The following is a 25692-nucleotide window of genomic DNA, read 5'->3' on the forward strand; positions in this document are numbered from 1 at the left end:
GGAAAGAGTATCCTGATCCAATCATCTGATAAAAAGATATAACTGTATCATAACACTTAAAGGCGTTGTGATCCTTTCTGGCCTCTGAGACAACATCATGAAATACTCAAATAATACTTTCACTTGCTACACACCACCAATTCTAGGATGCGATTGGCACCTGCAGGAGATGTCTTATCTCTCTCCACTGACTTAGAAGGAAATAACACAGATAACTTAAAGAGATTAATGCTGGGTGAGAGACTTTATCTGAAGAGATATAGAGTATGATTACATGAAACTCTCATGTAAAATTCTGGCTACCTCATCCAAGAAACATGAATTCCAACTAGGATAGAGTTGGATTTTATTCAAGGGACTAGCACACTGCACAGGAAAAGACAAAGACACTTTCTTTGTTTAAAAAAGAGTGAAGTAGAGTATGGCAGTTTTGGCTGGGATAAGATTAATTTTCTCCATACTAACTTGTATGGGGCCATGTTTTGGATTTGTGCTGAAAACACTGTTGATAACACAGGGATGTTTTAGTTATTGCTGAGCAGTGCTCACACAGAGTCAAAGCCTCTTCTGCTTCTGACACCTCCTTGCCAGAGAGTGGGCTGGGGGTGCACAAGAAATTGGGAGGGAACACACCTGGGGACAGATGACCCCAACTGACCAAAGAGATACTCCACACCATATGACATCATGTTCAGCATATAAAGCTAGGGGAAGAAGCAGGAGATGGGAGTGCCTGGAATTATGGTGTTTGTCTTCCCAAGTAATTAACCTGCTATCCTGGAGATGGCTGAACACCTGCTGGTCAATGGGAAGTTGTGAATGAATTCCTTGTTATGTTTTGCTTGCATCAATGGCTTTTGCTTTACTTATTGAACTGTCTTTATTTCAATTCATGAGGTTTCTTGTTTTTATTCCTCTGATTCTTGCTCTCACCCCACCAGGGAGGAGTGAGTGAGCAGGTCTGTGGTGCTTAGTTGCCAGCTGAGATTAAACTATGACATAGGGACAGTTATGGTCCAAAATCAAGAGTTTAAAAATTCCAATGATCTGTGGAAGTTTCCACAACTTTTCAGTACAACTACAAGACAGACACCTCAGACTCCTTTCTCTCTCAGAGATCTAGGGCTTATTCCCAGGAGAGTTCACCTCATGAGGTGGCTGCATCACTGGCAGTTTGACAATCCCTGTTTACAGCAGAACTTGGAATCTGCCACTCTGTGCCTCTGTGGATCCTGTGCAGTCTAGTCTGGCTCATTTGGGGCAGGTAGTACAGCGAATCCCTTCTATTATTCATGAAAGCCATGGGTTATCATACAATTTGTGGAATTAAAACACTGTAAATGTTGCCTTTTTTTTTCTTGAATATATTCTGAAATGCACAAGAGAGCTATCCTATTACTGTACAGATGGTATCACACTGTCAGTGACATGCAGCCTGACTAGAATTCAAGACATTCCTAAAGTAACTTGTTTCTTTACTCTGACCTTGTTTTATTCTTCCTTTAATGGCTCTTAATTTGGTTTATCTACAAAAATTGAACTTATCTGATCATAAAGGTAATAGCCTAAAGGTTGCAATTTCTGAAACCAGAGAGATGAACATGATCTGGTTTTAACTATCACTTAAATAGATACTGTTACAAGAACTCCTGTGCTGATATATACAGATACCATTTCTATCGTAGCACTGCTCAAAATCTAAGTGAACATATTTCAGCAACTCATTAAATAAACAAACATAAAAAAGACCACCAAAACACAACAAAAACTCCCTCTTGACAAGCATCATCTCAGTTTAGCATCAGTTCACAGTTATCACCACACAGTTTGACAGTTTGTGTCTGGAAATAAGAGATTCATTTTCAATTCTCTTCCCAAAGAAAATTATTTTTAAAGAAAGAACCTGGAGAGTTTCTCTGCTACCATGCAGTGTTCCAGTGTGACAGGACACAAGCTTGTCTGACTTAAAGCACTGCCATAAAACTTTCTTTCTCTGCCTTTGTAGAGAAGCACATATTTGCACCTCTCTGTAGATTTGTAGAGCTGACTGCACTTTCTGATGAAAGGCGGAGAAGGTCCCACAGGCATCGTGCAAACCATTCTACACATGACAGAAACACAAAAATACCCATCAAGCTAACAGCGGAGAAAGAAAGGAAGCATGATAGCAGTCAAAATCCTAAAAAGACCTCTAAGTTTCAATTCCTGCTCCTAAGGCATTGAGTTCCTGGGATGCTTATCTCCATTAAATTCAGGCTTTCAGGCAATCACCCAAGCAGGCTGCTTGCAAAGCTTCCAGGTTCTGGGATTCACCAGTAACACAAAACCCTACCAACTCGCAGATGTATGAAAACCTGAAAAGAGAATTTGGAGACAAGACCAAAATCTATATGATAATGAAGATGGAACACATTTGCAACGCCGTGAAAACCACAGTTTCTCCTGAATTCCACTCAACAACTTCAAGACAGCCTAAAAAGACAGATAGCTGTCCAAAAGTAGTGTTCCCTTCCTTGCTCTTCTGTTTTTCTTTGGCTTCGTCCCCTTGTCTTCATCTCACTTGTCCAAGGCTTATTGTTCAGTGTGACAAGGGAGCATCTGGGGGTTCTTAAACATATTATGCTATTCCATGGGTTTCAGCCTGGGAAGATGGGACTGAAGTAGAAGAAAGGGCTGGAAGACGCAAAATGAGACTAACTTCTGGAATCCTTTCTTTGTTAGGATGTGAAGATTGTTTCAGAAGCCAAAAGGCATGAGTACTGTCCAGGAAACATCCTGCTGCTATTTACACCATCACACATACCTTTCAAGATAACTTTGTTAATATTATATCATAAGTATTCATAAATAATGCTTTTTCCCATATGATGCACTTTAAATGTCCTCTAAAAGCAAGGAAATAAATCTAACAAAAGAAAACAAGAAACGAATGAGGCAGAGGCCACCATCTTCACAAAAAGAAAGATGCTTTCAAAATAAGAACAAGACACCAAAAGGCTAATAAAAGTTTATCATACCTAGATTGAAAATATTTTGAGCCCAGAAGCTAGGGTCACAGTGAAACTGGATAGTATTGTTAGTCACTGGTGAAGCATCACACCTTGCTCGGAGAAGATACCGTAGCCGATATGTAATCTAAAACACAAACAAAGTAAGATTTTTATTCTCTAAGGCCTGAGTTATGTATCCAAACAGCATAAAGTCTTTAAAACAAAACAGAAGAACAACAACAAAAAGTCCCCCCAAAAAAACACCCCAAAACCAGCCACCAACAAAAACCTTTAACAAGCCCCTAGAGAATTGATGTGAAAGAGAGAAATTTTTCCAAGCTACAAATAAAATGTATTATCAATAACTTTCCATTGTTCCTAAATGCAGTTTTCTTTCTAGGCTTCAGTGCACTCTGATGGCTCATGTTGAGCTTCTCTTCTACTACCACCCCCTAGTTCTTCTCCTCAGGACTGCTCTCCAGTCATTCTTCCCCCAGCCTGTGTTTGTGCCTGGGGTTGTGCTGACCCAGGTGCAGGACCTTGCACTTGGCCTTGTTGAACTTCATGGGGTTGGCACTAACCCACCTCTTCAGCCTGTCAATGTCCCTCTGGCCCTTGAGCTTAACATCCCTCACCAGCTCTTCCTTGTTGGTGAGGACAAGATCCAGCATAGCACCTCTCCTTGTTTGTTCCTCGATTACTTGGAAAAGGAATTTATCATCCTTGCACTCTAGGAACCTCCTGGATTGTTTGCATGTACCAGAGTTGTTCTTCCAACACATGTCAGGGTGGTTGAAGTCTCCCATGAGGACCACGGCATGTGAATGTGAAGTTGCTCATACCTGTCTCTATAATGCCTCATCTATATTATCCTCCTGCTCAGGTGACCTGTGGCAAACCCCCACCATGATGTCACCTTGGCCTTTCTTCCCCTTAATGTTAACCCATAAGCTCTCTGTTGGCTCCTCATCTGTCTCCAGGGAGAGCTCCATGCACTCCAGCTGGTCTCTGACATAGAGGGCAACACCCTGACCCTGTCTCCCCTCTCTGTCTTTCCTAAAGAGTTTGTAACCTTAGGATTTGTGTACACTACCAGCATCAAGTATACTATGCTACAGAAATTCTAGTCCTTTGTTTTGTCACCAATACTAGATGCACACAGTTCTTGTCCTAGTTTGTTCCATATATTCCTCCTATGAGAAGAGGCTGAGGGAACTGGGATTGTTTAGTTTGGAGAAGAGGTGGCTGAGGGGACACTTAATTGTTCTCTACAACTACCTGAAAGGAGGTTGTAGTGACGTAGGTATTGGCCTCTTGTGCCAAGTAAATAATGATAGGACTGGAGGAAATGGCATGAAGTTGCACCACAGGAGGTTTGGATTGGATATTAGGAAGAATTTATTTACCTAGAGAGTGGTCAGCCAATACAGCAGGCTGCCCAGGGAGGTGGTTCAATCACCATCCCTGGAGGTATGCAAGAAACGTGTAGACATGGCAGATCAGGACATGCTGTAGTGGACATGGTGATTTTTTCTAGGTTGACTGTTAGACTTGAGGATCTCAGAAGTCTTTTCCAACCATGACAATCCTGTGATTCTGTGCTTGTGCTCACACATACATCGTAGATAAACTCATGACAAGACTAGCTACCTCCTGTAAGTAATAGTGGTAGCTACCACTGTTTTGTTTGTGCTAGAGGATTAGGCTGGTAAGCTAATGTCTTCCCACAAACTGTTTAGCATGCAATTTCCCTGAAGTACAGACATTGCCTCCTAGCTGTAGCTCTGTATCTAAGTTGGCTGGGAATTCCTCCCTTCTAGTTTCAAGCACTTGGATATGCCAAAGCAGACCTCTCACATTCTCCTTTATACATCATTGCTCAGGAACAAATGTTCCAGATGTCCACAGACAGGTTAGCCACTCAACTCCCAAAGAACACCAACTTTCAGCAAAAAATCAGGAGCCTATAGCTGATCTGTTCTTCTGAAAAATATTTATTTGCTGAGGCTTTATGGGCTAGATGGTCTTTTTCTTCAGCTGCATAATATTTATTAGATTAAGACACCTGCAACATAATACAACTTCTCTTTTTCACATAGCAGAAGTCTTTGTGGCAACACTAAACAACTATAAACAACATGACTCAGTTTGATGCCTTCTATTCAATTTAAAATGATGACTTGCTGAGGCAGTATAAGGCAGGCCAAATGAATTTAACTACCTGAAGTAAGTTGATAAAATTAAGTAATATTCCACCATCTGCTATAGCCTGCAGCTCTTTTCTGGGAATCAAAAAAAAAAAAAAGGAAAAACACACCACCAGTAACTCCAAAACCAAAGAGACAGATCCCACAAAACTCCCCAGTAGGTTCTCAACTAAGCAATGAGAAAATTAAGACAAAGATTTTTGATCCAGTTATAGGAGTTGGACAAGAACATGTTTCTGTCATCAGGCTAGCACAATGCTAGTAACTTCTGGACAAACCGTGGTCAGCTTTTTGTTGTGGTTTTTTTTGTGGTTTTTTTTCAAGTCTTTTAGGATCTCTGTTTATCTTGAGCAGTCAGCTTAGTGAGACCACATGAACTCAGATCTTTAGTGTCATAATAGCACTGAAATATTCACAACTGTTTGCATGGACAAGCAAAAGTCTCGGCTTCCTTTTTATAATTTTTTGAATACTTTTAGTGGAAGGTGAGTGACAGAACAAAGCAATACAATAATTTTTACATTAAAATGCTATATTGGACCCTACAATGTATACATACCATCTTCCTCTGAACTTGGAGGTAACAAGTACTGAAAAGAACCTTAACAATGATGTAGGACACAACAACGTTTTTCCCATTGTTTCATGGCTTTGTGTTTTTCACTCCCTACTTCTGCAGATCTACAACAATGCTCTGGTAGTGTAACAGAAGACAATGACCAGAGAGCTAAATTATTAGAAACATTATGTCTTCAAGAGAAAACCATGAAAAATTATATACAAATATTGCTGTTAGTAGAAAGACATTAGCACGTCTAACTGTCCAGTGTTACTTGCAATCATTTGAGTGCATATTTGTCTTAACTGCATGCTCTACGTAGCATATAATCTTAACTATATGCTCTATCTGTCCTTACCAAGCGTTTGCTGTACAGTAGTGCTGTGCTGCTCCCACTGGAAACTGCCCATTTGGAAAAATTCATTACATGTTCCAGCTGTTTAGAGAGACCTGCCACTTCCTGTTGTTGCTGCAGAAGTTTCACCCTATGCTCTTTTGCCAGACTCTGCAAGTAGAAAAGCAGTTCCAGTTAGAGGATTCAACTCACAGTTAAACAGGCATTAGCTTTTGTATGTGTAACTCACAATGATCAAGTATTTTCACTCAGCTCTTCTAAAAAGCACCACTCCTGCCCCCTGACTGCAGCTATCAAACAGAAAAGTCACTGCATAGGGACTTTCTGTGCAGATTCCCATTTTCTCTTAGGATATGTTTTTGTGTGTATGTATATATATTTGTATGTATGTGCCTCTTTACACACACACTCTTTTAAAACACAACTGGAGATTATATTTTCCCAGGTACCCATTCTAGACAATTCTCTCCTTTGACTTGCTACTGGATCCCTGAGTCTATGAAAAATTCTGATAGAAACACTTTTCATGCATGACGCATACATAGAATTATGACTTGCAAAAGCATGGAGAAAGAAACAGGGCTCAGAGACAGCCCTGATTCACAAAGCAGGAAACACAGGTAACAATTAGAAAAAAAACAACAATTCCCAAAAAACAAAACCTTCCTCCCCACGCCCACCAAAATCCCACTTGCTCAAATGGTTTGTGTGGGTCATTTCTCCATTTTGGAATTGCAATAGGACATGCACAGGTGGCAAATGCTAGAAATGGATTTTATCTCAACATGAATCCACATTAAAATATTAAGACTGACATTTTTTATTCTTATGAAAGAAATTAAATTACCTCCAACTGATGCAGTAGAGCTTTTCCCTTTTTATTTATTTCTACCATCAGTGTAAATATGGCAACTTTAATATCCTGTTCCACCTGCTTTTGATTCTGATTCACTTCAAGAATTCTGTAAGCAGACAGTATAGAAAATAATGTCCTTTAGCCCACAAACCCAAACCAACCATCATTAAAAAAAAACCCACAACCTTCTAGTCTGTTGCTGAGACTACAGTATTTCTTGGTCATAAGCATTAATTATTAGATATACCATCAGATACTTATAGTCAAGAAAATGGGAGAAATAGAAAGAGCAAGTATCAGTAAACTATGATAAAATTAACTTAACTGGTGGCAAAATCTAATGCCAAAAGTCTGTAAAATTCCTGACATCTGCCACTGATAAAAATTTTATGCTCATTGTAATTATCGATTTCTAATTGTACAGCACATTTCTGGACCAGTCCACATCAATCAAAACTGTTTCAGTCTCATTTCCATCTAAGGTAGAATGGTGCTCCAGAAACAAAAACAATAAACAGATTTTCTAATGTAGCTGTCTCAACAATAGTGCTCAAACTTGCAACAGCAAAGCATAATCTTACATTGTGAAAACACTACTGCTAAGATGCAAGGGAGAAAAATTACTTTGATACAGCAAAAGAAGAGAAGGGTGTCTGCTGGTGTGGTTTTTCTCCATCCCACCACCCTCAAAGACAGGAAAAGAGAAAGAAAGAGTTCAAGTTACAGTCAGCATCCCATACTGCATTGAATCTTCCCAGGTGCTGTCTTTGAGCTCTGCTAAAGGAGCAGTTACAAAGGCCAACTGCAGCACACACTTTTCTCCTAGGTTTGTAGTACCAAACAAAGCCCCAAGCTGAACCTTCAAGTGTGTCACAAGCATAATGAAAACATGAGTCATAACCTTTCACTTTCTAAGAGATATCTAGACTAAGGAAAGAAGTGTGGTGATGGTGGGGAAGAATGTAAGATTGCCTTCTACTGTCTTTATTTCATAAGTTGTTCTGTTGCACCCAAGCTATTGCTGCCCAGTAAGTCCACAGGCTGAGCAGAAGAGTTACTTAACATAACCAAGCACATTAAACAGGCAACTTTCACTTTCTCTCTCTTTTAGAGAGAGATACAAAACGCACTGATGTAAATGTTTCAAGAAATTAGATTGTATAAGTAAAGTTGCTATGTCAGTTTTAACCTCCACATTTGATACATACCTGTTTTGGATCTGCTTCCCTGTGTATTTTATGTACTTAGTTTTCTCCATCAATTTGGTGATTAGTGTCTCAATGATCACTTTCTGGTTCTGAAAAGCTTCTTCTATAAACTGGTACCTGTAGTAAAAAAGAGTCAGTATTTACACACGCAAAAGGTGTGATACACTTGCTAAAAAGCAGAGTGCCTTATAAGACTTATTTAATTGAAGAAAGATGCTGCTTAAGTAAAAAATTTAACTGTCAACATGGTAACATGTCAGTAAATACTTATATTTTATTTATAATATATTTGAATTTACAGTATATCTCCTGCAATATTTTTAAATATAATTTAGGGTTTTCATAAATACAGAGGGATATCGCATGACCATGGCCTAATTTTAGCAAAACAAAAATTAATGTTGTGCTGCAGTCATCACTTTGTAAGTGAAAGTGCACATAAGCTGTTACTTCATCCAAGATAAGCATGTAGAAAAAGAAGGCAAAAGATTACTGAGTCAGTAGAAGTCAGCAACATTTTAAATCAAGGAAATGAAATCACCAACAATTTGATGAAAAATAGAAGTGGCATGTTCTGAAAGGGATATAACTCCTGAGAAAAAGAGAATTGGAGAGTAAGACTCGAACTCTGCAAGAACAAGGTTTAGCCTGTTCCAAGGAGCATCAGCAGATACTTATAGTCAAGAAAATGGGAGAAATAGAAAGAGCAAGTATCAGTAAACTATGATAAAATTAACTTAACTGGTGGCAAAATCTAATGCCAAAAGTCTGTAAAATTCCTGACATCTGCCACTGATAAAAATTTTATGCTCATTGTAATTATCGATTTCTAATTGTACAGCACATTTCTGGACCAGTCCACATCAATCAAAACTGTTTCAGTCTCATTTCCATCTAAGGTAGAATGGTGCTCCAGAAACAAAAACAATAAACAGATTTTCTAATGTAGCTGTCTCAACAATAGTGCTCAAACTTGCAACAGCAAAGCATAATCTTACATTGTGAAAACACTACTGCTAAGATGCAAGGGAGAAAAATTACTTTGATACAGCAAAAGAAGAGAAGGGTGTCTGCTGGTGTGGTTTTTCTCCATCCCACCACCCTCAAAGACAGGAAAAGAGAAAGAAAGAGTTCAAGTTACAGTCAGCATCCCATACTGCATTGAATCTTCCCAGGTGCTGTCTTTGAGCTCTGCTAAAGGAGCAGTTACAAAGGCCAACTGCAGCACACACTTTTCTCCTAGGTTTGTAGTACCAAACAAAGCCCCAAGCATAAAAGTATTACATGAATCTTCAAGTGTGTCACAAGCATAATGAAAACATGAGTCATAACCTTTCACTTTCTAAGAGATATCTAGACTAAGGAAAGAAGTGTGGTGATGGTGGGGAAGAATGTAAGATTGCCTTCTACTGTCTTTATTTCATAAGTTGTTCTGTTGCACCCAAGCTATTGCTGCCCAGTAAGTCCACAGGCTGAGCAGAAGAGTTACTTAACATAACCAAGCACATTAAACAGGCAACTTTCACTTTCTCTCTCTTTTAGAGAGAGATACAAAACGCACTGATGTAAATATTTCAAGAAATTAGATTGTATAAGTAAAGTTGCTATGTCAGTTTTAACCTCCACATTTGATACATACCTGTTTTGGATCTGCTTCCCTGTGTATTTTATGTACTTAGTTTTCTCCATCAATTTGGTGATTAGTGTCTCAATGATCACTTTCTGGTTCTGAAAAGCTTCTTCTATAAACTGGTACCTGTAGTAAAAAAGAGTCAGTATTTACACACGCAAAAGGTGTGATACACTTGCTAAAAAGCAGAGTGCCTTATAAGACTTATTTAATTGAAGAAAGATGCTGCTTAAGTAAAAAATTTAACTGTCAACATGGTAACATGTCAGTAAATACTTATATTTTATTTATAATATATTTGAATTTACAGTATATCTCCTGCAATATTTTTAAATATAATTTAGGGTTTTCATAAATACAGAGGGATATCGCATGACCATGGCCTAATTTTAGCAAAACAAAAATTAATGTTGTGCTGCAGTCATCACTTTGTAAGTGAAAGTGCACATAAGCTGTTACTTCATCCAAGATAAGCATGTAGAAAAAGAAGGCAAAAGATTACTGAGTCAGTAGAAGTCAGCAACATTTTAAATCAAGGAAATGAAATCACCAACAATTTGATGAAAAATAGAAGTGGCATGTTCTGAAAGGGATATAACTCCTAAGAAAAAGAGAATTGGAGAGTAAGACTCGAACTCTGCAAGAACAAGGTTTAGCCTGTTCCAAGGAGCATCAGCAGCCAACACTTCACCTACTGATGTTCATCTGGTCAGGCAAGCAAGTTCTTTGGGTGGTTGCATCAGGTATAGTGAGCATATTAACACTTAACCTAAGAGTACATCTGGCCTAGACCACTACTGTACCTGTTGGCCAGCAAGACTGTTTTGTACTCAGAAGTTGTATAAAATCCTGCCCTTCAGCTTCTGGGGCCAGCAGGAGATTACCAAAGAAAAGCAACCCAAAGATTTGAGTGTGTTGTCAAAGCATAGCCAAACTATAGGTTTACTCTTCCTCTTATTTAAAGGGCCCTTCACAGAAAAAAAAAAAAGCCCATTTGCTCCATTCTGAAATTGTTTGGCAATGTTCTGTTATATAATTGTCTTGTTGAAGGACAAATAGAGAAATTACACAGAAGTGTACAGTTGTGTAACACAGCCCCTGTGCTTTCTAAGGACTCTGTGATGAGCTGCATAGCAACAAACTGTCCAAATAACTTGACAGTGAAGTAAGGTCTTGTGCTTAAATCACCAGATTAAAAATTAGAAGAATTAGGTTTTATTCCAAATTATCACACACTCGTCAGCCACATTCTTTTGGATACAAACCTGAGCAAAAAAACTATTTTTGCACTTTTTTCACCTGGCTGTGTTCACCCACACAGCTAGAGCTACAATCAACTTCAACCTATTCTAAGTGAGTTGCATAAAACATATATTTTCTTTCAATACCTGTGCTCTTTGTGTTCTAGTAACTGACAGTCTCGGCAGGTCAGCTTGTCACAGGTTTCACAATACAACTTCAGCTGCTCCTTTTTGTGGTAAGGACAAAACACAGGTCGCTGACTGGTCACACCAACTGCCTCTGTTGAATAAAGGAAGTTAAGGTAAGTTTGCAGGTAAGGTAAGGAAGGTAAGTCTGCAGATGACAACAAGGTGGGCAGGAGTGTTGATCTACCTGAGGATAAGAAGGCTCTACAGAGGAATGTGGATGGGCCAGGTTCAATAAGGCCAAGTGCCAGGTCCTGCATTTGGGCCAAAACAACCCCAGGCAATGTTACAGGCTTGGGGAAGAGTGACTGGAAAGCTGCCTGGCAGAAAGGGACCTGGGGATGTTGATTGACAACTGGCTGAATATGAGCCAGCAGTGTGCCCATATGGCCAAGGCCAATGGCTTCCTGGCTTATATGAGAAATACTGTGGCCAGTAGGACTAAGATTGTCCTTCTGTACTGGGCACTGGTGAGGCCCAGTGTTCAAGTACTGTGTTCAGCTTCAGCTCCACTACAAGAAGGACACTGAGGTGCTCTTTGTGTTCTAGTAACTGACAGTCTTGGCTAACAGTTGGACTTGATGATCTTATGGGTCTTTTCCAACCTAGTTGATTCAATGATTTTAAGATGTCAGTCCAGTCTCCTGAGATTACTAAATATTTGCATTCTCCTGCTTTTCCTTACCATATTCCTTACCTAGATGGTATAAGTGTGTATCAGGCCACCTAACTGAGAACGTAACAGCTGTAAGCTCAAACTGCAATGCCTCACTCTTGATCAAACAAGGACCTAACACCCGCTATCATGGAAAATGTCTAGAACTTATTTTAACATAACACAAAAGTATTTGCAAAAGGAGCAGCCAGTACTTTTTCAGTTGCAAGAGACATTGCGCAACCTGCAAGTTCCTTTCTTAAATGGAGATGAGGACACTGCTGACTTTGTTCATTGCTGTATCTTCTTCCTTAATCAAGTGGGTGAAAAGGGGTTTGAGGACATCAACACACAAGAATTTGAAAGTTTAAACTATAAAGAATATAATAATCAGAAATCACTAATGTCCCTTCAAGACATTCTAAATGGGTGAGAGGACTCACTTCTGCTTCTAGCGAGCAAATGCCAAAGAGCACCCCCAGATGATACAAACAAAATCTGTTTTTTAAACAGTTTAACCAACAAAGCCTAGTTTCTTATAGGCCTGAACACTGAGTCCATAAGGATTACACTGTCTGTAACAAAAACTGGCTTCAGACTGCAGCAGATCACTGCAGATCAACAAGATCTCTTCTCCATACCATTCAATTTTCATGAAACCTGGAAGGAGTAATTTTCAGATCTCTACCCTTCAGTCAAAATGAAAAGTGGGATACAGAATATCGTGTATATCCCAAAAATATTGTACTGAAAGCCACCCCTTTGAGCAATAAAGATTACAGAAGTGAAAGTCCACATTACATATAAAATTCACAGGACTAGATATGGTGGAATAAAAATAAATACAAATATTTATAATAATGTATTTTTTTAAAGTATATTTACAATATAAAACACGCAAGCACAATGGACTTAGAACTGGCAGCATGTTTGTCAATACCCAATTTTGTTAATAATTGTCCTGCATTGTCACTGGAAGACAAGACACAATGGGCATAAACTGAAACAAAAGAGGTTCTCAGTGAATAGAAGTACAGCCTTTTTTACCATGAGAATAGCCAAGATTTCTCAGAGAGGCTGCACTGTACACCACATCCACCCTTGCTGGTTTCTCAAGGTCCAAATGGATACAGCCCTGAGCAACCTGATCTGATCTCACAGCTGACTGCTTTAAGCAGGAGGCTGGAGTAAATGATCTCCTGAGGTCCCTTCCAACCTCAATTATCATAGCTCCTACTGAGAAAAACAACCCAATTCATAATATACTTCTGTTTTAATTTCTATAGCAAAATGTTAAAAACTTAAAATGTACTTGGCTAAAACATGAATTCTGGCATGCTTTATTGCTAATAGAGGATGCTTTATTGTCAGAGTGCTGAAAAAATATAATTTATTAGTGCTCCTTTTGCTGTGATACAGAACAATAAAGTTCGGTCAACCTCTAGAAAGACTAGATGCATAAAGAAGTATTTTCTGCACCAGATCTCTAAAGTCTAGACAATAATTTGCAATCATTCCAGGTGAAAGACAAAATCTATGTGTATTTATTGGTTTACAACACTTTATATAAAAATCATATGAAGTACCAATCTGTAGGGTTTCTTATCACTATGCAGCACATCTGACAGGAAAACCTGTCAGAAGAACAGCTATCAAACCCTCAGCCACAAAGTGTCCCTTTTCAATAGCTATGTTCTGATGCATCTAATGCTTAAAACAAAGCTTTCTCTCTTGTTACCTGCATAATTTAAGAAATCCACTTAGATGACAGCAGCCAAAGAAACACCAGAATTTATTCAAATGTTTGCCTCCCTCAGCAATGAAACTGAAACAAGCAACTGGGAGGCAGGAAACTATTCAAGTACGTCCATTGCCAACCAGAAAAATAACAGGGTTCCACCAATTAATATGCACCGAATGGTTATTTCATAAGGAATCTGTGCTTTTACATTTAGTAGGATTAAGGAATACAATTTTTGAAATCCATCACTTTAAAAATAAATGTGGTGGTCAAACACAGTTTTCCAACACAGACACACATTCTTTGTAAAATAATAAATCAAGTGTGTTACCTGGAGATACTTCCTCTTTCTGTCTTACAGTATGATCTTTTGTGAATTTAACCCTCTGGTGAGCTCTGATGCAGGTCTTGCACAACCATTCCACACATTCCACACAAAAACCGTGAGCTTCTGCATTGTCTTCACAGCTTGTGCAGACCTGACATGAGAAAGAAAAGGTAGCTGTTGAAATCAATATAGACTATACATACAAGCTACTGTTCCTATATAATCAGTGAACTTTCATAGTTTTCTGAAAACAGACAAATGAGAATGGAAAACTGCCTGAGGTACAGGAACACTATAAATAACTATATAAAATTGAATGTGACTCTTCAAAGAAAGTGGTCATTTTGTCAGTGTTACTCTAAAACCTTTACCTGACATGATACAAATCAAACCATTATTTTCTGCCCAACACTGCACACTTAGAAGCCTAAAATGTTTACTATGTACAACATGCTCTTATGAAATGTTTACTAAAGACAGAACAGGAGCAGCAATGCTCTGATCTTAGAGGCCTCCTTCAGTTCACACAGAAGTTTTAATTTTGGTTTCTCTTTACCTGCTTAGTTTCAGAGGTACAAACAGTACTGAGCAGCAGCAGGGCTTTTCTCAAGAATCTCTGCATCATCACTTAAAGAGAGCATTCCAGTTAAGCTTATCAGTAAAGCTACCCTAGAACAGATTTGCAGCCAATGCATAATAATTTCAAACTGTGGCCTCTTCATTCCTGGGGCTCTCTGGACAACACTCAAGAGATTTAGAATTAAAAAAATAAAAAAATAAGGAAAACAAACCTGACAGCAGACCAAAATATCTCTGTACAGAGAGGAAAAAGTTCCTGTGGATCCATAATTTGAACAAGCTGAAAACTGAGCGATGGACAACACCTCTTGACTTGTTCATAACATTTTTAACACCTACTTTCCAGTGCCTCCCTCATCATACCTTCAGGAGGTTTTGGGTGTCAACTATAGTGAACATACTTACGCACATAGTTGTTTAGGTAACTAGCATCTATTTCTATTTCTATCAACATTTAGTACAGTGCAAACAAAGGTCTCAAGATCTCTGAAGAAATCTCTATCTTACAGATCACAGTGATAGAATTCTGCTAGAAGGAGCAACAAGGAGAAAAATTTAGATTTTAGTTTAGTTCCCAGTTTGGCCAAAAAAAAAAAAATCTAGCTTCTGCATCTGCACAAAATAAACATAGATTAAGTTAAAAAGGAAGCAAATATTTAACCCCTATGCAGATACATAATATATATGTAGAACTACCTCCCAGTTTCCTCTTCAAGGAAAAGAGGAAAATCAGCACAAAACTTGCATTAGGCCAATATAGCAAGTTACTGACAGAACTGGAATTTGAACACAGGAGTTCCAGAATCCCAATGCTGTGCTTATTCTTCTGGATCATGTTGCCTCTCAAAGCAAGTACCTTCTGAGAAATGAAGTTACAACACAAGGGTTATTGACCCCTCTTGCTGTCACTTGCAGTCTGAAGCAGTTCCTTTTCATTAAAGGACCTGCTGCAAAGGAGAAAAAATTGGTCTTGTGCCCTTTCTTCTATCTGTTTATAAGAAGGCCTGGAAGTTTTATTTTTAAAAATCTTTTCTTTTTTTTTTTTTTAAATGTTTCACTTAGTTTCGTTGTTTCACAACAAAAATTCTAGTCCTACCCAGACTGGTTTACTAGGGAGAAATATCGAAGTCAGGACATTATTAGAAAGTCCAGAAAATGTAAGTAAAGCAGTTAAAGGAAGTTAATTGTAATGAGGAAATGGAACATTTTTACTTGCTCTTAACACTTAATCTCAATGACATTTGGGGGGGACCCAGCACAGCTTCTTGAAAAAGAAAAAATTAGAATGAGCAAATATCACTGAGACATTGCTTCAACATTACATTTTCTCTGGCAGAAACTCCCATGCAAGAAATTCCCTCCCTTCTCTTTTGCCAGCTGGCTCCTCCTCAGGTGTGCCAAGGCAACCCTCTGCAAGACTGTGGTGTAAAACCGGTTTGATTGCATCATTGTAGCCCAAGGATCAGTTCCACAAGCACTGCTGACTGGGCAGTGAACTACTGTAGGTCAAGAAAGCAGTTTTTAAATCAGTCTTGTTGCCAGAGAGGTATGATCAGCCTCTGAACCCAGATACCCAGAGGAGTTTTTGCAAGATAGCAGGGAGGATAAAAGATTGGATAACTGTTTGTTTAGTGTAAAAAACCCAACAGTGAAAACAAAATTAGGAAAAAACAACTTTTTAAGTCAAAGAAGCAAAGGAACAGAACCCCTCTCAGCCCCCAAAAGCCCTTCCAGGTCACCTTTAACAAATATAATCAGATAAACTTGCTAAGTAGCAGGGCATTTAAGCAAGTTCAAAAGAAGTTATTAATTCCTCTTAGATTTCAAGTTCTTTGCCTGTTTTCTTTTTTCAATATGCTTTCTTTTTATATTTTTTTCAACTGGTTTGACCTGCCATGGTTGGAATTAGATTAAGATTGTGATTCAATAACCAATTACTGGGTGCTACCAAATGAACTGAAACTCCTCCTTTGAGGTGCCAAAAATAAATATTCCAAATTTGTACACTTCAAAACCACCAAGTGGAAGAGACAGCTTCCTAAAATTTTTCATAGACATCATAACCCACACTGCCAAAATACCTATGGCCTCTAGGTAGAAACTAGATTTAATTCTACCCTCTTCTTATTTCAAATATGCATTTTCAGATATAGCTTGGATTTTGCTAGAACTCCTTCTTATTAGAATAAGTCATACAGTTAAAGTACATGGAAGTGCAATTACGGTAAATATTTGCTATATGCTTACAAAACCTAAAACTTACTTTGCCCTTACAGTTGTTTCATACAAGCAGTGCTACAGTGATTTGAAAGAAAACTCTCTAGTTATCCTGTAAGCCTTTATTCTGGTTAGACAGATATTTATTTTTAATTGAGTTTTCCTTGTAATTATATTTAATTCAGTTACTAGTTTCAGTATTTATAACCCCGGGAAGCATTCATTCAGCTTTCATTCAAATGTAATTAAATTACTCAGCATGTTGCAGGTAAGTACTATTTTTTCTGTTGTAAAAGCTTGTATATTTAAGATTTACTTGCAAGAGTTGAGGTAATACAGCAATCTTTTCAGCAACAGTGTTAGCTAACCACTCTTCCAATTATATATACTTTGAGTATTAAAGAGATTAACTAAGCAAGTAAAGGTTTCCAAGTTTCAGTGGAAGAAACCAAAGTAGTCCAGAGGAATATCCAGTGAATTAACATTCCAAAACTTCACCAGTGTAAAGTTAGATGGCAATGGCTTCCCCTGTTGGATCCAAAAAACATCGATGCTACTAGTTCTGTAACCGTTTCTTGGCACATACAAAATCAGAGACAGCACCTGACTTTTGGAACATTCTCGCCTATATGTAACTCTGTATGAACCAGGTGCTAATACCTCAAAATGTATGAGCCCTGACCAAAGTATCCTCTTTTCCCAAACATCCCATCAACACCTGTCTCTCTTCAAAGAACAACAAAACCATATTATGACTTAAGTCTGTTACCCACTGTCCTAAACCTATTCCTTTAAAAGACCTTTTGGCCATGGCTACCGCTTTGACAAGTTATTTTGCATCCAGGTTCTTCTTTGGAAGAACACATGGTGGCTACTCTGGCACCATACAAAAATAGAGAAACGTTTTGCTCTATATTGTTCTTCTTAGTTGTTTTATTATGCCAGTCAGACTTGCTGTCTTAGTATCCAGATCTACTGTAAGATCTAAATTCATAACTTGTTTTGTTACTACATTCCCGGTATCTCACATAAAAGTCCAACTGTTCCTCATCCCTACTACAACATTTAAAGCTCTCAGGTCAGTAACTGGTAAAGATAAAGTGTTCTAAGTGTCCTCACCATCAAAAGGTATTTTTTAATATGTGTTGTCTTATGGCCAGAGAAGCTATGAGAATTAGGACCCAGACTAAAATGCTCTACAGGTTCAATATGCTGCAGCAATGCCAGTGTTATCACTACGATCTTCTCACATGCATCATTCTCATACTTTTCATTTTTACTTTAATGGTTTTGTACAAGCATGAAACAATTTTCTTCTGTTAAGTGCCTAAACTTCATTTTTACTTTCTTCTCTTCGGTTCCTAAATTTCCCTCACTTCTCTACATTAATATTATTAAAATGAAGCTTTTGCTTCAGTAACATCTCTTGGGCTAGAAGCTTCTTTCAATGCGCTCATGCATCAAGTATCATCAATTTTTATTTTCAAGCTTCTTTTTAGCATTCAGTAATTGTTGCTAAGCCTTTCAAGAAATCATAATGTAACAAAAATTATAAAAGATCTATTCTTTCTAATTATTTATGTCCTAGGTGGCCACAACCTATAATGATTACTTTTCAGAAAGATCACAGCTGCATTTCCCATTAGTCTCTCTTCTGCAAACGTTTCTGTGCTACTAGCCAGCAAAAAATCCTTCATGTTCTCTTTCACACCAGCCAGGAAAGCCCTCGTGGAACATATACTAGGTAGTTTTACACCTTCTTTATGCTTACTTCTTTTGCTCCTGAAGCCTTCAGTAAAAATTGCTAGAAAGCACAGCTGTATAAGAAAGGGTACTGAACTGCTAAATCAGGCTCAGATACAGTAAACATGATTTTAGATAGATGGAGGGCATTTTAATGAATTCCTGTTGTTTTTCTCATCCCACAATGCCAGGCTCCATGATACACCATTCACTCCTACAGTTTAAATTAAATGTGCTAAACAGTATTTTAGCATTATTACCATTTTAAACCTGAAACAATCAAACTTTAATTTGAAAGTTATTTGGTTGGGTTTTTTTGCAGTCATAAATATGGATCAGTGGTTTTAACCACAGCATTACTTGCACAGAACCCATGGCTCGCCTGGAAGTCTAATTCCTTAAGCATCCTGCTAAAGCTGTTGAAGCACCAAAGCCAAATTGAGACAGTTCTCAGTAGAAAACTTCTAGAAAATAGCCAGTTTTTGACAGAATTTGGATGATCTCTGATTTAATTTTTTCCTGCAAGGCACAGTCTCTTTTCCACTTTACTTCCTCTGGTCTGTTGCCTATATTGCTACTGGCAATTTTTCTTTCTTTTCAATTGGCTCCTTCAAAGGCAAAACAAGACAGATTGATTAGAAGGACGCATCATCTTTAAGCCTCATAATAATCTCCCTTGAATAGGGCCCTGATCTGTTTAACCATTATTGAGCTACTGATTGCTTTGTAGAAAGGTGTAGTGTTTTTTTATAGTTCCAATGCCAAAGTAAAAAGGAATGTCCAAAAAGCTTCATCATCATGCCAAAACAAACCTATACAAACAAAACAGAAACTGCACAGCATTTGTTTCCAAGAGGCACTAAGCAGATATCTAACAACACAAGAACACTACTCTGCTGGTTTAGCAAACTCGATTGGTTTGCCTTCAACTGCTGCAGAAAGTATTCTGAGTTCAGCCAAGGAAGTTAGCTGAACTCAGACAAGCTTTCTAAACTGCAAGCCTGTGTTTTTTTGTTAGGAAGAGAAAGAAACAAATAGTAAGATGGATGTCTGAGAAGGGAACTTAAGGATTTGAAGAACCTCCCCGACATCTGCTCACACCACTCAGTAACAGATGATTCCAAACCAGCTGCTGAAATATGTGGAATTTCTCTTTGTCTCTTTCCAGCAGATCAAGATCAGAAGCTTAACAAAAAAACAAAAACAAAAACAAGACATCTCCCTCAACTCCAAGGAAGTGTCTGACTACTCCTGATATCAATGAGTTTGTTGGATGCTCCAACTTCTAATACCCTATAACCCACTGGAGTACACCCAATTTTACATTACAATGGCCAACCTCAAGAATATAAGGAACCCTTCTTTAATTTGCAGTTTCTTACCCAAGCCTCAAAGGCCTCAATTCCCCACTTACCTTTCACAGAAAGCAGAAAAAAAAAATTAAATGGGAGGAAGGAGATGAGGGAGGGGAATAAAATAAAAAAGACTTAGCCACTAAAGCCAGGAAAAATTATTTTACTTCTATCACCAATCCCCAAGGCAATATCTCAGAGGACTTATATAACTAAGCAGAGGTTATAGCACAGGCCCCTGAAAAAATTCTGGACTGCTTCTGCATAACAAAGTTATTTATTATCTTGCTTCTTCTCCTCATTTTAAAGTCACTAAAAAGTTATGATCAAATTTTCAATGCAAGAAGGACTTCGCACCTTCTTAGTCTTACTGGTAGAGAGACTGTAAATCTCATAAGCATCTGCAAAATGATGTTTCCCTGCATCATCCTGGGGAAGAAAACAAACAAAGAAAAAAAACCCACAAAACAAAACAGCACATGCCAACACAAAAAAAGCAAACTTCCAACTGCTCTACGTGAAGAGAACACTGCTCATACTTTCAGACTCCCTGGAATTTCAGTTTCTGGTGAAGCCTACCATTTCTCAGAAATCCAGTTCCAAAATTCCTTATAAAATGAACACAGTTTAAAATTGTTTCTTGAGACATCAGTTAATTCCTCTTCCTCAGAGATGATGACAGTTATGCCTCTCATAGTCAGTGAGCTGGTATCACAAACTTGACTGGGTATTTTCATCTGTTCCTTTGAGATGTACCCATTCATACATGTAAGCATAAATTTCAGCTAAGCTTTGAAACAAGCATACCTATACAACAAAGGACCTCTAAGAAGCTGCTCCCAAAACTAATGGATCAAGAGCCAATGATACAGGTCCCCAAACTGGAAATCAAAAAAAGAGGCATTTTCAAAATAAAGCAGATAATTTCAAATGCAAACCCCATTGACACAGTAATCTTTTGTACTGTTATGAAGAATACAGCAACATATAAAGAGGATTAATTATTTACAGTAAGTTCTTGAAGTTTAAGAAAAAATTTGAGTAAAGAGATACTTGAGATACTCTCTTACTAGCCAAAAATTAAAACACGCAATATTTTGATACCAGACATGGCTAAACTGTGGTCGTATGCAGATGTGATTGCTTCCATGCTAGCACCTTCCTCCTGAAAAATCGTCATGAGGAAAAAAACCCCCAGTATTACTACTCATGAAGATAAGCAGGTTTTGGTTCTATGAGATGGCTACTACTTGATTGCAGAGGGAAGAAGAGGCAACTTACGTAAGAAAAACAAACAAGAAACCCCTACAACATACCATCTTCCCCAAAGAAAAACATTGAGCCTCTTGCTTGATAACTGCACTCCAGCTATCTAGTGTCATGTCTTGTCAGTGCTGAGATAAGAACAATGACGTTGATTTGACTAGAGGATTCCATTTTTTATTGAGGTCTCTTGATACAGTGTTGTTTGGGTCTCTGATTCAGCGCACTTCAAGTGCCCAGTCCCAAGTATATAAATTCCCATTCTAACACCTATTCCTTGCTTTTATCTTTTGCTATCACAACGCAATTATATATTAGCAATTAAAAATAGTTTAGAATAAGATAACCACCTTCTTCACATGCATTTTCATAAATTTTAACTGATTTTCTAAAGTAGCTACCCCATGTGATGACTAAGTACTTGAAGTCTTTTCCTCCATATGAAGAGCAAAAAGGCCACATATAAAGAAGCCAAGGATATGCATACACATCCAAAAGGTCTTAACTTGATTACATGTTAATGCACTTACCTGATTTGATTTCTCTACTGTGCTACTGGGAACCTCTGTGGTATCCTTCACAAAAAAGTTATCTATGATGTGTCTCTCTGCACATTCCTGACCACAAATCGGACAGCGGATAACACCGACTGGGGGAAAAAAAAAAATCTCATTATGCTTACACAACTTAAGATATATCAAACAACTTCAAAGAAAGCTTGTAGGGATAAATATACTTTGAAAGAATGTTTTAATACCTTCCTGTCAACAAGGTGCAAGTAAAAAAGAAGGTAATTCTTATTTATCATCTGTAACCTTTACCTCTTACTCCCTGATCATGTCTTCTTTCAACCAAGGTCAAGCACCTCTTTGTTTCCATCCTATAAAGAATTTGCCTTAAAGAAAATTAATTTCTTTTCTCTAAAAGGAATGTATATATGCAAGGTCCTCTCCCTTCTCTCCTCTGCAAGACATGCAGATTCTGAAACAACAACATACTTAGACTCCTGGTTGAAGAAAGAGCAGAGAACCAGTAACTCGAAAGGTTTAAACACTTAATAACTTTCTTAAGAGAAACACTACAAAGTCAAATGCAAAACTTGGGGTTCAACAGTGACTAGACTAGACTGAAATGGAAAAGATATATATAAACATTTTAAACACCATTCCTAGGTGCAGCAAAAAGGAAGTCTTTCTGGCACTGAGGCTTGTTTATCCAAGAAAAATCTCTGAAATGCTAGATATTAACATCTTGATTTAAGAAAATTATCAATCACTACCACAAAAGAAAAAAAATTAAAAACAAAAAAAAAATAAAAAAGAAAACCAAACAACCTGAAAGTATGTTAGGCTGAAATAATCACTTAAGATGTGGAAACCACTATGCTTAGTCTACAGCCCAACAGTCATTCAAGTCCATACTGAGATAGACTCTAGACCTACAGCTGCTACTTGGAAGAGGCATGATTTTAGGGCCTTAAAAAAGATCACAGACACCACTTAACCCAATGAATTTAACACCAGTATACACCACTTGCACATTTAACAAAATCAGCATGGGTTTAATACTATTCCTGTTTCACTTTTTACAATAAAATGTAGTAGTACAGAAACTACTAAGTATTTCCCATTCTGCATAACTTAATCCATTATTGCAAGTACTTCATACAAGATTTAAGTAACTTCTTAATAATGTTCTTCCAATACACACTAGATACCTAACTTGCCAAGCCACTATAAAGCAGTTCTCTAGTGAAAGTCCATCTGTTTTACTGAATTAGCTCTTTATTCTGGAAATGTAACCAGCAGATTTCCACTTGTGTACAAGTCACAGAATCACAGAATGGCAGGGACCTCTGGTGATCATTAAGTCCAACCCACCCTTCCCCCTGCCAGACCAGGACCACCTAGGGCAGGTCACACAGAAACACATCTAGACAGGTCTTGAAAGTCTCTAGGGAAGAAGACTCCATAGCCATTTCACTCTCACCTGAAGAGCTAGGGCACTCAGTCCAGTTTTATTGTAATTGTCATTTTGTCAGTCTGCATTTCAATACATATTTGTGCAGCTTTGTTTGATATACAAATTCTGTATTTTGGCTAAAAAAAAGTTACGTTTTTTATGCCATGATTATGAAGGATAATTAAGAAATCCAATTCTGGTATGAAAAGTAGTTAATAGAACTCCAGGTACTGAATTTCTCCTTTTATCAAGCAAAACAATTTACCACAGTCAAGAGTAAACAAATTTTCTAATACTCAAGTCACATACTTGCTGAAAAAGACTATTTTTTACATTTTTCAACAGTGCAGATGACAAAGTGGCCTCTATTCACTTGCTGCTCATTCTTGACACTGGTGGGCCAGCACAGGAGAATGAGTCAATCTCTGCATGTGTTTGAGAGCATGGTATAGACAGAGAATGAGACTGGCAAACTGACTCAGGCATGGATATATTTCTCCTGCTCTCCCGGGCTTCACCTTCAGCCCCAGATCTGCTGTTTACACTGAATCAATGTGAGAAGTAGCACTGAAGATGGAAAGGGCCAACTCTGCCACTGAAGATGAAACTAAGCTGTATAGCCTTAAATCAAGGTTTTCTTCGGCAACTGAGTGTGGGTAAGTTTGCTTTTGTTATAATCCTGGATTGATGAGTGCTATACAAATCAGTTTTAAACCAGATTTAGTCAACTTCAGAATGATGTATTTAAGTAAAAATACCTAATATCATTATCTGAACATAATTGTTAAAAATCAGGTTACATTCTTGCGTACACAAGTGGCAACACAGGCCTTTTGGGCACAAAATATTAAATACAAGATAGCCAGGCAACATTTCTTTCAGGTCCTTATCCACTATTCTTAATGTATCCAAGGCTCTTTCAGTAATGTACTGAATGATACAAACCACATGTCTTCGTGCATGTGTGTTTTTTTCATGCCTGTTGCATTTGAAGAAAACGGGTCATGACAAATAACAGCACCTAAAGAATTCATGTAGGTTCATTTCAGAACTTCAATCTAGCCACCTCAGACACTGTCACACAGATATGCTGCACATCAGCACTGGAATTTCTACCCACATTCCTCAACAGGAAACAAACAGTACAGTGGAGTGCACCATCTGATCACCACACAGTCCTACAGAAAACAGTGAGGAGCTGGAAGTTCACCAGAACCCAGGTAACTAAGAGACATTAAGTTACTGAGAAGAAAAAATGTGGTTTACTGGGAACTCAAAATTCAGAGCTTGCTATGGGAAAATAGCCACAGAAAAGACAATTACTATTTTGGAATGAAATTGAAAATATGGATAAATATGAAAACAATGTATAAAAACTAAAAAAAAAATAAAAATGCTGGCTGTATTCAAGTAAAGACACTAATTTAGCAAAGATCACGGACAAACGTTTCAACATTAGCATTTCTACTTAATTATAACAGGTGACCATGATAATGTAAGTAGTAAAGTTTTGTTTGGAAATAGTAATTTTCTAGTAAATTCTCACTTTGCAATACTAGTTAGAGAATGCAGCTTTTTGTATAAAATCATAAAACAAAACATAGGCCAGTAACTTAGTCGTTATTCATCCAATATAAATTGTACAGTTCTCAGACATCACAGATCGGATGGAATTTAAGTCAGTTAGTGTTATTTACATTGCTTACAGCCAAAAAAATGCATCAGCACAATCCTAAGAGCACATATGTAAATGCCTGGCTGAGGAGTTATGAACATAAAATACTGGGAACCGGAAAGTTACTGGAGTTGCTGTTTCTGAAAATGACACATGAACACGAATCTTTTTGGTTCAGTAAAGTGGTGCATTGGATTTACATGTCCAGATTCTGGTAATCAGGGGTGAGGGAGACCTGCAGGTATCCTCTCTGAGAGGACACAGGCACTGCCCCCATATCAGAGAGCCAATTCCAGCCAGCTCCAAGATGAACCCACCACTGGCTAAAGCTGAAACCATCAGCAATCCTGGTGGCACCTCTGTGCACAAGTTTAAGAAAGGGTGAAAAAATGCTGTGCAACAACAGCTGAGAGAAAGTAAGAAAAATGTGAAATAGCTCCACAGAAACCCAGGTCAATGAAGGAGGGAGGAGAGGTGCTCCAGTCGCCAGAGCAGAGATTTACCTGCAGCCCATGGAGAGAAGATTGTCCCTTGCAGCCTGTGGAAGGCCACATTAGGGCAGATATCCACATGCAGCCTGTGGAGGAGCTCACACTTCAGCAAGTGGAGATGTACTGAAGGAAGATGCAGTTTGTAGAAAGCCCACGCCAGAACAGGCTCCTGGAAGAGCTGTGTCCCACGGTCATGTGCCTATGCAATAGGAGGTTTTCCAATAGGACCTGTAACCTATGGGAGACCCACACTGGAGCAGCCTTTTCCTGAAAGACTGCACCCCATAGCAAGGACTACATTGGAGCAGGTCTTAAAGGACTGTATCCCAGGGGAAGGACACCACACTGAAGCCGGAACAAGTGGGTGGAGGATGGAGTGGCAGAAAGGAAGTTATGAAGAGACCCCATTCCACATCCCTGCTCCACCACCAGCGGAGGTAAAGTCAGGAATGAA

General features: G+C 38.2%; 1 protein-coding gene across 1 annotated transcript in view; it reads right to left on the reverse strand.

Annotated features, from left to right (window-relative positions):
* Nucleotides 1-21989, reverse strand: part of TRIM24 (tripartite motif containing 24) — a 37836-nt gene extending 15847 nt beyond the window's left edge. The window contains exons 1-8 of the mRNA XM_010005873.1: nt 21932-21989; nt 21641-21759; nt 13960-14107; nt 11194-11326; nt 9815-9931; nt 6959-7073; nt 6115-6261; nt 3018-3135 (exon numbers count right to left, since the gene is read on the reverse strand). Of these exons, the coding sequence (XP_010004175.1) occupies nt 3018-3135; nt 6115-6261; nt 6959-7073; nt 9815-9931; nt 11194-11326; nt 13960-14107; nt 21641-21759; nt 21932-21989 (955 nt within the window). The remainder of the gene's footprint in view (nt 1-3017; nt 3136-6114; nt 6262-6958; nt 7074-9814; nt 9932-11193; nt 11327-13959; nt 14108-21640; nt 21760-21931) is intronic.
* Between the last annotated feature and the right edge of the window lie 3703 nt (nt 21990-25692).

The sequence above is a fragment of the Chaetura pelagica genome, unplaced genomic scaffold (genome assembly GCF_000747805.2).
Source record: "Chaetura pelagica isolate M959 unplaced genomic scaffold, ChaPel_1.0 scaffold79, whole genome shotgun sequence".
Classification (NCBI taxonomy): Eukaryota; Metazoa; Chordata; class Aves; order Apodiformes; family Apodidae; genus Chaetura; species Chaetura pelagica.